This window comes from Nicotiana tabacum, chromosome 17 (genome assembly GCF_000715075.1).
Source record: "Nicotiana tabacum cultivar K326 chromosome 17, ASM71507v2, whole genome shotgun sequence".
Classification (NCBI taxonomy): domain Eukaryota; kingdom Viridiplantae; phylum Streptophyta; class Magnoliopsida; order Solanales; family Solanaceae; genus Nicotiana; species Nicotiana tabacum.
The window spans coordinates 47,825,907-47,839,156 of NC_134096.1; the positions used below are offsets into that span (position 1 = coordinate 47,825,907).

General features: G+C 38.7%; 1 protein-coding gene across 1 annotated transcript; it reads left to right on the top strand.

Annotated features, from left to right (window-relative positions):
* The first annotated feature begins 573 nt into the window (after window positions 1-573).
* Window positions 574-4,322, top strand: LOC107794100 (G2/mitotic-specific cyclin-2-like). Its single transcript, XM_075233762.1, has 11 exons — window positions 574-749; window positions 845-986; window positions 1,077-1,112; window positions 1,277-1,322; window positions 1,429-1,557; window positions 1,659-1,781; window positions 2,816-2,905; window positions 2,995-3,216; window positions 3,303-3,401; window positions 3,667-3,843; window positions 3,929-4,322. Exons 1-11 carry the CDS (start codon window positions 701-703, stop codon window positions 3,995-3,997), a joined length of 1,182 nt encoding a protein of 393 aa, XP_075089863.1. The 5' UTR covers window positions 574-700; the 3' UTR covers window positions 3,998-4,322.
* Window positions 4,323-13,250: the final 8,928 nt, after the last annotated feature.

Genomic DNA, 13,250 nt, shown 5'->3' on the forward strand with positions numbered 1-13,250 from the left:
CATGCTAAGAATTTAGCGCTTGTACTAGAAAGAAAGTGGATTGAAAACTTGATCATCCATGGTCATTGGTCGAAAAGAAAGAAAGAGCAAAAAGTAGGAAGGAGCCAAAAGTGGGCGCGCGAGAGCGCATTCTATATTTCACGGTTATCTTCCTAAAAGTGCAAACCTCATTAACTTTATTTGAAGTTTTATTTTATACACTGACAAGTGACAACATAAACACTGTTATAGTATTAATCAAACTATTATTTAAAAGTCAATTATATATAATTATCTAGGGCAACTATAACTTATTAACTTTGATAATAGCGTAAATTAAATAATCCCCTGTACGTAATATATTAAACTATACCGATGGTATAATAATAACTCAGAATCCTATTAACTTAGGAAGTCATGGAAAGTAATTTAGCACATTAACATTTTTAGACTAATTTGAAAGTAACGTCTCCCTTATACTTCATTCGCCACATATGCCTAGCTGGTGTAGGCGAAATTGTGAAAATCTTTCACAACGGCCATATTTCATTAGCCGTTTCATTTGAATATATAAAGACATCCCTTGTGTTTCACCAGACATATACCCATCGTTTTCGCCCATTAATCCTATCCTCCCCCCCCCTCTTTCTTGCTTGTTTCTTTAATTTTTGCTATCAATCTCATTCTTCATTTGTTCTTTCCTACTCAAGGAAAAAAAAACATGGATATATCTGACGATGAGAATCAGTCCACTTCTGGAAAATTACTGGGTATGTTGTTGTTATAAAAATGCCAGTTTTATAAAAGATGGTCGTTTTTCCCCTAAAAAATTTATCATTGTCATTGTCATTATTATGAATGAAAGGTGATGAGGCAGAAATGGGAAACAACAAGTTTGACTTTGGAGTGGAGACAAGACACAACAGAAGAGCACTGAGAGTGATTAATCAGAATTTGTTAGGACCTAATCCATATCGTTGTGTTGTTAACAAGAGAGGATTATCACAGTAATACTTGGCTCTCAACTTTAGAGTTTTCACTTTTTATTTTTTCTGAGTTTCATTTTTAATCTGGTGCTAAAATTTTCTTGCTTTCAGTGCAAATGGAATCATCTACGATAAGAATCCTACGAGGTTAGTCAGTAAAACTTCCATTTCTATGAATTTTGTATATTTAAATTTCAGCTCACTTGTCCATTTGGACACATCCCAGTAATCAAGAGGTTATAATTGGAATCATATATATATATATGTATAGTGCTTGACTGATACATAAAGTATAACTTTTTAAAATGAAGGAAATTGACTGCACCAATTGCTAGCTCACACCAGCATTACCCCGAGGTACAAAATTTCGATATCATGGAGTAAAAATAGTTGATTTCTTTTTGGTTAAATTAAAGTGTCAAATAGCTTAAAAGTTGAAGTCAGGCACAATGATGTTGAACAGGAAACAAAGAAACCAAAACTAGCAGCTGAAGATTTTAGGATTTGGGAGGAACATGTGGCAGCTAAAGACCAACCCATGCCTATGTCTTTGGAACAAGAAGCAACATTTTCAAATGACAAGACAGAAATGGTAAAAAGAGTTTCCCTTTCTTGTTTATTTGTGTTTGATGTTTTAATGAGTTGTTTTTTGTGTATACTTTATTAAACAGCTAACTTTGTAAATTTCTGCAGGAGATTCAAATGGAGGATATATTTGAGGAGGCACTAATAGATATTGACAGTGATGATGCAAAGAACCCACTTGCAGTTGTTGACTATGTGAATGATTTATACCCCAACTACAGAAAAATGGAGGTCAGTCCTCCATTCAGGTTCTGGTTCTGTTAGAATTGAATGATTTAAGTTATATACATTAACTAATTACGGATATAACAGGTTATTTAATCTATTTTCCGAGTTACCTTCTTAGACTTGCTATGAAAAGTTAGCTGTAATTTTAGGTTGACTTAACCAGATGGTGTGAAATACTCCTTTCGTTTAAGTTTACTAGTTCACAATTGACTTCGCACACCTCTTAAGAAACAATAGATAACATAGTAATTTTACTATATCACCCTTATTTATTATATGTTGGAAAATGAATTGGAAATAATTAAGTAATACTTAACAAGAAAGGTAAAATAGATATAAAATGGTTGATTGGTTTTCCAAACTGGACAAGTAAAAATAGACTATCTTTTTTAGTATAATGGACAACGAAACTTGGACGGAGGGAGTATCTGTACACAAACACTGGGCACAACCTAAGTTTTTCTAGTTTGAATAAAAATTTTACAGTTTTGCCAGGGTAAATCTCACATTTAATGAGGCAAGGGCAGATTCAACTTATCATGTCTGTTGCCCCTCTGTTCAAACACCAGCTTTACTAGGATTGATCATTAATTGCATTTTCAAATGAAAAATGATTGTAAATGATTTCTAGGTTTCCAACGTTAAGTAAAAATATTATCTCCCTCTCAGCAAGACTATAAAGTGTTCTTCCCTTCCTATCTTAATTATTAACTGGCCATCGATGGATAGATAGTTTTTCAAATGCTAAATTCATTGTCCATTAAAACTATCAACCTTCCCCTTTTTATGTAAACTTTTATTAGCAATAGCCCCTTTCCTCAACTAACATAACATATTCACATTAAACGCAATTAAACACCTTGCACAAAGATTTTACCTTTTTTCATTTTTAAAGAAGCATGTTAGTTTAGAGTTGAAAAACCAACTCCATGCATTTCATGAGGCTAACTTAACTAAGGGGTAGTTGAACGAGGCGTTGGAATTTAATTAGATTCAAGATTGGCAGCTGTAATTGATATTGGCCATTTGCATTTCAGGGTTATAGCTGTGTTTCACCAAACTATATGACACAACAGTTTGATATCAATGAAAGGATGAGAGCTATATTAGTAGACTGGCTCATTGAGGTATATTTGATGCTTCTTCACAATGAAAATAATCAGGTAGTGGAATTAAGTTAGTATTTCATTGTGATGTTAACTTTCTAAACAAACAGGTACATCACAAGTTTGAGCTCAGGGAAGAGACGTTATTCTTGACCGTTAATTCGATAGACAGATTTTTGGAGAAGCAAACAGTTGCAAGAAAGAAGTTGCAGCTTGTTGGGCTGGTTGCTATGCTATTAGCATGCAAATATGAAGAGGTCTCTGTCCCAGTAGTGGATGATTTGGTGATTATTTCGGACAACGCCTATAGGAGGAAAGAGGTTCTTGAAATGGTAATGCTGATCTTATTATATCAACAACTACTGCAGTGCCTCTACTTTACTTGGTACTTGAATCCTTTCCTTTTATTTTACTGCAGGAAACATTAATGCTCAATACACTGCAGTTTAATATGTCAGTTCCAACTGCATATGTTTTTATGAGAAGATTTCTCAAGGCTGCTCAAGCTGATAAAAAGGTTAGTGTGGGAAGGCACTTGTAATAGTGGCTCATTTGACCTTCTGGTCATTTGTATTTTCTGAAAATTCAGACATAGTTCAATTATTATAATGTGACAGAAAATAATCTTGTGACTTTAAATGTTATAGTTGGTGACATTCACTTACTTTAATGTGATAAAAAAATAGTTCTTTTGACTTTACTATTATAATTGGTAAAGTTTAATGACAACACGTTAAATGTATTGTACGTCACATTAACGCTTCTTTGGTTCTTATTAACAGCTTGAGGTCCTGTCCTTTTTCTTAATCGAGCTTTGCCTCGTGGAATATGAAATGCTTAAGTTTCCACCATCTTTCATGGCTGCTGCGGTAGTCTATACAGCTCAGTGCACGCTTTATGGTGTCAAGCAATGGAATAAAACCTGTGAATGGCATACAAGTTACTCAGAAGATCAACTTGTGTGAGAACTAACTCCATATTTCTGTTTGATTCTCACTTCACCTCTCAAGATTGGTCTGATTTAGCATTTTTTTTCTTGCTTAGGGAGTGCTCAAGATCGATCGTGAGCTACCACCGAAAGGCAGCAACAGGGAAACTAACAGGAGTACATAGGAAGTATAGCACATCTAAATATGGCTACGCAGCAAAATATGAGCCTGCACTTTTTCTGGTGCAGATCCAATAACAGAAGGGGGCATTGCCGTACAGTAACTAGCTTTATGTCACATTTGCTGCTTCAACAGATTTGAGAGTTTGGGGTCAGGGTAAATATTTTACAGATACAACAATAACTCAGCAACAAAATATTTTTAGTACCATGGATTGTTTGTCCATGTTTAATTTGGACTATACCTGATTATATTTTTAATCAGGTTATAATTCACAGAAAATCCTCATTTTTTTCTCTTCTGAATAGTCATTTGACATTTAATTTACTTTTGAGTAATTAATGCACTATTCTTCTTCAAGCTAGTAAAAGTTCATTCTCCACTTGATTGTGCTCATTCAATCAGAATAAAGAGCTAACTTTAGCTTTCTATGCTGATGGAAACTAAGAGCCCACTAAAATGTCAGTTCCCACGTAACACCCACATATTGTAAGTAAACAACACAATGATATTTTACGTGAAAAATTCCCAGCTCACGGGATTAAAAATCACGACCTACACTCGTAGGATTTCAACTTCACTACGCCGAGCAAGCTTCAAATTACAACCTATTGTAACATAGGAATTAAACTCTTAATCTCTCACTTACTTGCAATAACTATATTGCAAGACTCTCTGTAATAACTCCATTACAAAGCACACCACTTTGACTAACTCTAGACAAAACACAAACACATCGTTTATGGTTTACAAAGATATCCTACAAGATGCTTCTAACTAAACTGAGTAGGAATTACAAGTAAATAACATTAACAAAAATACAAAAAAACTAAGGAATTACAAGTCCTTTGTTCTGTTGTTGCTTTGTTCTTCAAGCCTTAGAGTGAATGAAGGCGGCAGCACACTTGAGAGAGACTTAAATGATTTAGGGTTTGCAAGTGTGTATTTTTCCTTGCCTCATGTTGATAATATACAGGTGAGGTCATTGGGATGATGTAAGCAAGTATCCGATACAAGGCATGCTCCATGACGAGCTCGGAACACTTGCGTGTGCAGAGAAACAATGCAGCGACTTTAACAACTGTAAGGAGTTGACTTGTACTGTGACCGAAGGAACTTATAGCCATCTGTTCCCTCTGCCGTTTCTTTGACTGATGATATTGGAACTTGTGCCAGACATGAAACTTGTTATTCTGAGCACTTTGATGACTTAGTATCGGGATCTCAATTTGGTTCTCATAAAAAGTTTATTAAATCATCAAAATACAAAAAGCACTTAACCTATCAATTTTCCCCTTTTTGATGATGACAAACTTGTAGAATTGAAGTTCCCTCTAAGAATCAGATTTCTATATGATTCCCCATGCAGATGCGTTATATCCCCCCTGAAAACCTGTTTCTCTATATGTCTCCCCTTCAATTTAATCCTTGTCCCCCCTTTCAATTTCTTCCCCTTTTTGACAACATAAAAAGAATATATGCAAGTAAAAGCAAAAAGAAAGTTCAGCAAAGTTAACTCATGCCACTTGTGTGCACACAACATAGCAAAGAAAATAGAGCATAAGAGTATAACATGCATAGCAAAAGATTGAGATACTCATTAATTAATTTGAGAAGAAAACAGAAGCAGTAGTACCATTGTTTACAAAACATCCACACACAAAACAAACTTAAAGTACCACAATCATGAACAAACCAAAAAAAAAGGAAACTGGGGCTACGACAAACATCAGTAAACTAGACACTGAAAAGGGAACTGTTTAAGGGACACCAGAAGAAGGAGGAAAGGATGAAGGGGCAAGTGTCTTAAGAAGGGCATCTACTCGAGCATTTGCAGACCTCTGCTCGTGTATCAGCTGTTGAGTCAGGTTCTCAACCTGGTTCCTCAAGTCTTCATTTTCAGCCATCAAGCGGGCAACCTCTGCACCTTGTGCACTGCTAGAACCAGGTGCCTCTTTGTCTTGATTGAGTTGTCCCTCAAGAATGGCATTCATAGCCTTCAGCCTCCTTATTTCTTCGTTAGCAGCAATCTGACCATTAATTAACTGAGAAATAGTAGAATTGCTGCCAACACCCCTCTTCTTGTCAATACACTTCACACTCCGCCAAGGTTGTCATTGAGAATGTTTGCTTTCGAGTTTCCACTGCTTCTCTTCCCACAAGGTAAATACGTTAATGCTTGTTTTGTTGATTGTGGTGTATTATAGCTCACGATTCTACACTACTGACTCAATACCTCCCGGTCAGAGAGTGGTTTTGCCCAATTTGGCTTTCTCAAGACCAAATGGGTATCAACTAAAACAATTGATAAGAGCTCAAGTCGGGTTATTACTATCTCTAGGTTAAGCCCTTTAATTAGGTTAATCAATCTCTCAATTGACCAAATTCCTTGTTAGCTAAGTTATCCTAGACAAGTCCTCTCTTTCTCAAGTAGAGACTAAGTTAAATAAGCATGAATTAATGTATTCAATCATTAATTCTAAAAATTGAAGCATGAACTAAGATTAGATACCCATAAGGTTTACACACTAGGGTTAGGTCACAACCCTAGTTAAAGTCTAGCTACTCATAATGGGGTTTGAAGAAAATAAATAAGAAAAGCTAATTAAACTCATAATGGAAGATTAGAATGATGAAATCTAATGTAAATATACCAAAATAATGTAAAACTTCCTAAAGTAGTAAAGAAAATGTCTACAGAAGCTTAAGATGTTCAAAACTTGAACTAATTTTGTGAGACTCGTCTATTTATACAGGGCCTAAAATCTCGAACAAAAATGCCCCTCGGGAAGTTCTAAGTCCGCACAATTACCTGTGCGGTCCGCAAATTTCTTCAGCTGGCAGGAAGTGGAGTTCTGTGTCCGCACATTTCTGAACTGCGGTCGCGAGGTAATCTTTTGTGGCCGCACATTTCTGGACTGCGACTGCAAGGCAATCTTCTGCGGCCGCACAATTATTGTGTTGTCCGTAATTAACAAAGGCTCTTGGACTTGATTTTTCTGCATACTCTCTGATCTTTGACTCCTAGCCTAGATCTGCAGCCGCACATTGCTGAAAGGTCTGCTGAATTTCTCTTCTTATTTTGCGGCCGCAGATGGAATTCTGCGGTCCGCAATTTCTTTTGCGACCGCAAAATTCCTTCTGCGGACTGCACATTTGTGCTTCTGTGCCCCTTTATTGTCTTGTGCTTCGGGACACTCCTTTTTGAGTTGAATTTCATCTCGGAAGACCAAACTTCCAGCATTCTTGCAATTTTGCATAATTTCATTAGTTTCGGGAATACAATTCAATACTTTCGGACTAAAACAAAAGCTAAAAGGTGCTAATAAGCAGTCAAAATCCACACTTATCAACTCCCCCAAACTTAAGTCTTTGCTTGTCCTCAAGCAAATAATTTAGTTCCCACCTCCAAAAGTTATGGTTCATTTCAACAATTTAAAGGTGAGCCATCTACACATTAGTTGGGACCAACAATTACCCACATTATTCATGTATTATAATTAAGGTGACAAGTTAAGCATTCATGCATATATAGTTCTAATGTGACATTTGAGCTTCAAGAATTGACTTTACTCATCAAGGACTCTTGCTCTATCATGTAGGTCGTGGTGGACTCCAAACCCTTCCTCCTCTACTTTCCATTTGCCAGGCTCACTTAAGAAATTTAGCACTCAATCCAAAGATTTATGAAAGGTTCACTCATCTCTCTCAAGAGAATGCCACAAGTACGACTCCAAGTACCATAGGTTTGCCCCTCATGTAGATCGCCACTAATGTAAGCTCACTCATCTTGAAATCAAGTAGAACTTCTTTCGTGATGTAATGAAGGCTTTTGGATTAGGGCCGGATACAGTATGGGTTAGTGGTTACACCTTTCCTTAAGCACTCCATCTTTCATTTCTCGGCTCACACTTTGCCAATTCTTAGAGGCACTTTCTTTTCATTGGGGACTAGAGAGACTTAACATCACTCTTTCTTGATCATTTCATTCCTTTTCTCCCTTTTGATTTCTCCATGTTTGGGATCATTACTCCTTTTTGGATCCATTCAACCCTTCCACTTATTCAATTTTTGCACTTTTCTTTTTGTTCTTTTCTTTTCTTGCCTTCTGTTCTCATATAGATCATTTCTTTTCTCTTTTTGTCCCTTGATACCTTTTTCAAGTTCCTCATCTCTCCCCCAAACTTACGTTTTAAGCCATTTATTTCACGAGAGTGTTAAGGAAAGCTCAGGTGCCAAGAGAGGGTCATGACCAAACGGGTAAAGGCTTGTAACATGGTTATCAAATGAGAAAGGCTAGAGGCTCAAAGGGATTGACTAGGGATAATGATATTGGTTGGCAATAGAAAACTCAAACGGTCCAATGAGAGCCTACAATCACTTCTCAAACCAAAGAAAACTTAGTATTTTGGCTTGAAACACATTCGGTGCAAGTTCTAGACCCTTCGCACGGATACTTGGACTAGCAACAATTCATCTCACCTCTCACGCAACTGGATAGTTAAAGAGGATAGAGTTGAGGGCCCACAACGACCACATTCAAGGTTAAAGATCACTATAGTTCAATTAAACCACTCGATGATTGCCAAAGTCAACACAAGAGTCACAAAGTTACTAACTAGAGCTATTTCTTTCAAAAACACTTATCTCTAACCATAAGCACGTAGTTATGTGTGTTGGTACCAATTGAAGAATGATTGACTCATCGAGCATGACTTAATTAGGTCTTTTTATTCATCACTACTACTATTAGTACCTAAATACAAAAACAGACGCATTCCCTTAAGAAGGTTGTCACACCATCCATCGTTGGGACGAGCCACCTAGTTCACACAACAACTACCTTTGAAATGAACGTGGCATTAAGAAAACCAAAGGTTTATTATCTACTAAAACATAAAGATAAGCTGCTAAATCAGACAAAGAAGCTACTAAATCAAACGAAGAACTAGTAAAGAAACAAAAATAAAGAAGCTAATAAGCAAAAACTACTGAAGGTAGAATGAATATACATAATGAGAGAAAGAGAGAGAATATATACATAATAAGAAAAGAGAGAATAATATGAAGTTATTACAAGCCAAATGTCTTAGAATGTATAAAATATAATCAATAAAGTTTACCCCGAAAAAAGATAAGCATTGTCCCCAATGCTTAACAAAATAAGAGTAAAAGAGGGGAAATAGTGAAGAAAACTCCATATGGCTCCTTGGACATATCTGTGTCCCCAACAATGTCACTGCCCTCAGCCTCATCCAATTGAATCTCATCATCCTCAACTCTGGGTGTGGCTGGGTTGGTGAACATCTGACGTACTACCTCGGTAGCAAGGTCTGGCTCCTCATACTGGCCAGCTGGTGCCACCGGTGCTGTAGGATCTGCGCCTGAATGGTGTGGGTCAATTAGCATGTCAATAGGGAGATCTCTGGTTGTAGCAAGCCTGGTCACCTGTCTCCGGATCTTGTGCACTGATTTCTTGCTGGCCTGGGACTTTCTCATCTTCTTAAATTTTTATCCTAGCTCTTCGATCACTGACCCGTGCTCTACCAAGGTAGCCATAATAGTGTTTTGGTTCTCTAGGAGCTTCTTCAATATCTCTTCAACTGTCAGGGGAAACTGAGGTGCCTGAGTAGTAGACTGTGCTGCAACAGTACTGGATAAGTCAGACAACTTTGTAGTAGTTGTCTGTATCCAGTTATTGAGGTTCACCAATGTCTGGGAGACTCGCAACGCAGAGAGTAGGTTAGTAGGCATGGGCACCAACTTCAAAGCCGAAGTGAGAGCTGTGGTAGGAACTGATGTAGGGGCTGTGGATGATGGCAAAGGCATAGCAGCGACATTAGAGGAAGGCTCAACTGAAGTGGATGGAACATCAACTGCCTCAGCAGCTACCGTAGCTGGCTCATCAGACTGGCCAGCGGTGGTAGGAGGCTGAACTTTCTTCTTTGTATTGTTCGCGTTCATTAGTGAATACCAAGTAAAAGGCTTCTTCGGCCTCACCTTTGTGTCATAATCCCTCAGCTCTACCCTTGCATCCGTGAGATATTCTGTAATAGTATTAGGATACGGGTAGGACGAGTCATCTTGCCGAGCAATCACTAAGATGTTGGCCGACATCACAACACCCACATTGATAGGGTACCCGACCATAATAGAAGCAACCAGAACTTCCCGAGGAATCAGAAGTTAAGTCTCATTCTGACTCGGGTCCAGTCTACTACAAACAAAGGTTTGCCACCCCTTCGCCTCGAAACTGATAGTGCTCTAGTGGATAGGAACCCCAGTGACAATCCATGGAGGTGGTGACCCCAGTGCTGCTAGAATCTCCGCTAACCAAGGTCGGGCTGCATCTCCCAATGCATACTTTTCCAAATATTCCTTTGGCTTTATATCTTTGAATCCTAAGTACGTGTTGAGTGTATGTTGATCAAATCTCACTTTTAAGTTCCGTACTTTAGTCACTTTTGTCCCCTTTTTGAAATGAGCCATATTTGCATAGAATTCCGGGACCAAGTACTCTTCAGTGTCCACTACACTTTGAGTGAACCACATCCACCCCTTGCGTTCCCTGAACTGTATCAGCCCTACTAGGTTGTACCTCTCCAAATCTTTCAATAGAAACTGTCGCTCGAGAGTTAGCAACCTCACTAGCCACCATGTATGAAAGCTGGTGAAGGTAGCCAAGCTAACAAATTGATCCTCCCAAACCTCTTTCTTCTTCGACCTTTCAAGGCCGGCAGCTATAGCATCTCCCCCTCTGCCATCATCGGGGATATCCTGAATTGATATAACAAGGATAGGCGTGATCGATGGCTCAGAAGCCTGACTAGCATTCTCCAAGTCCTCGAAAGTGCTATGAGATGAGTACGACTCGTCCCTGAGTTGGTACCTCCCTTGCAGAATTGACTGTACGACTGGCTTTTCCTGAAGAGAGGCTGAGTTGCCCTCTGAAGCTTCCCTAGATAAGACATAAGAGCTCATGTCAGAAAGATATACACTTCTCCCCCTGCTGGCTGTAGCTTTCTTTGAAATTGTCTTTTGTTGGCCAATGGGTATGACACTCTTGCCTCGACCCCGAGAAGGTTCACCCATCCCTTTAGAAGTGTCACCTCTACCCCTAGATCGAATCTTTGTTTGTACCAAGAAAATGCGATTGTTAGTTGCAATTCAATGTTCAGACATATACAAGAGATACGCAAGTATACACCAAAAAACACAATGAGGTTCACAATTAAAGCATACTTGCAGGAGAAGGATTTGTAGTCCGCACAATTTTCTTGTGGCCGTAGATGAGGCCTTGCGAACCGCACAATTTTGTTTTGCGGCTGCAGAAGTGAAGTGCGGTCCACACAATTTCACTTACGGCCGCATCTCTGAAATGAAAATATGCCAACTTTCTGATGATAGAGAATTTGCTGATGTGCGGTCGCAACATGATTTTTGCGGTCCGCACAATTAAACCTGCGGCCGCACATTGGAGTCTCAAAGTAGGGACTCTCTGATGACAGTAAAATTGTATTTCTGCTGTCACAATGGGAATTCTGTGGTCCGCACATTTTACCTTGCGGACATAGATCCCTTCTTCAATAATGATACCCAAGAATCAATTTGTGCGGACCGCACAAATTCAAGTGCGGTTGCAGAATTCAAAAATTACGAACAGTTCAGTTATTTCATTCTAGGTTTTGCAATTTCGTGCACAGTTTGACATGGTAATATCATAGAGATATGATAATATGTTGACCCAATCCCCACATAACATGTATTAGTTAATCCAGTGCAGATTTACCCCCTTATGGATGTACAATTGAATTTTATTAACAAATGGCCTAAAAATGACAAAATCTACAAATTAAAAGAAAATGATTAACAAGAAATTGAAACATACTTGATGAACGAGTGTGATGAGTGACTGATCAAAGATGTAGTGTGTGTGTACATATAGATTCACCAAGAAATTTCAAGAGAGTACTATTTTTGTGCTCAAAGAGGTAAAAAACATAACAGTTGCCCTAGTTCCTCTATTTATATGACTTGGGTAGCTAAGGGGAAAAAGGGCGAGTGCGGCCGCACAATTTCATGTGCGGTCCGCACTCTGTTACCTGGTGACTCTAAGTCAGCAGCTCATCTGCGGTCTGCACAATTTTGTGTGCGGACGAAGATTGCCTTTTGCGTCACACATCAACCTTTTCTCTGACAGACTAAGCTTCAGAGAGTTGGAATTTTACACCTTTCATTTGTGCGGTCCGCAAGCTAATTGGACCAATCCGTCCGGTTAGTATTCACTATTTTGGACAAAATACTCTTTATCTCCCGGTTGGAGACTTCCACTTAACCGCTAGCTTGTGGATGATAAGGAGTCATGACTTTATGAGTAACACCATGCTTGCTAAGTAAAGTGTTGAAAGCCTTGTTGCAAGAATGTGACCACCATTGCTTAGAATTACCCGTGGAGTACCAAACCTTGTGAAAATATTCTTCTTCAAGAACTCCACCACACTTCTCGCCTCATTGTTGGGTTGAGAAACGACTTCAACTCATTTGGACACATAATCCACCGCGACCAAGATGTAGGTGTTTCCATAAGAACTCACAAAAGGACCCATGAAGCCAATACCCCACACATTGAAAATATCATTCTCCAAATGGTAGTGAGAGGTATTTCATTTTTCTTTGAGATTCCATCGGCTCGTTGACATTCATCACATCTGTTCACTAGCTCACTAGCATCTTTGTAAAGAGTGGGCCAATAGAAACCGCAACTCAGCACTTTGGCCGCCGTTCTTGCTCCACCATGATGACCACCATATGGCGAAGAATGACATGCCCCACGAATTTCACCTTGCTCTTCTTCCGGTACACATCTTTTAATCACCCCATCCGTACAAATCCGGAAGAGGTATGGTTCATCCCAATAATAATCTTGACTATACCGTTTGAGCTTCTTCCTTTGGTTTGAAGAGAACTCATCCGGGATGATTCCACACACAAGGAAATTTGCTTGATCCACGAACCATGGCGCCTCTTTCATTAAAATAGCCAAGCGTTTCTCATCGGGGAAAGAATCATTGATATCAAGGCCATCATGCGGCCTCCTATCCTCCTCCAAATGCAAGTGGTCCGCCACTTGGTTTTCACTCCCTTTTCTATCTTGGATGTCAATATCAAACTCTTTCAACAAAAGCACCCATCTCATCAACCGAAATTTGGAGTCCTTCTTGCTCATAAGATAACGAAGTGCCACATGATCCGTGTGG

Coding starts and splice junctions, on each gene's coding strand:
- LOC107794100 (XM_075233762.1), top strand. CDS start 701: ATGGATATATCTGACGATGAGAATCAGTCCACTTCTGGAAAATTACTG. Junction 987..1,076: donor AACAAGAGAGGATTATCACA/GTAATACTTGGC, acceptor TCTTGCTTTCAG/TGCAAATGGAATCATCTACG. Junction 3,402..3,666: donor CTGCTCAAGCTGATAAAAAG/GTTAGTGTGGGA, acceptor TCTTATTAACAG/CTTGAGGTCCTGTCCTTTTT.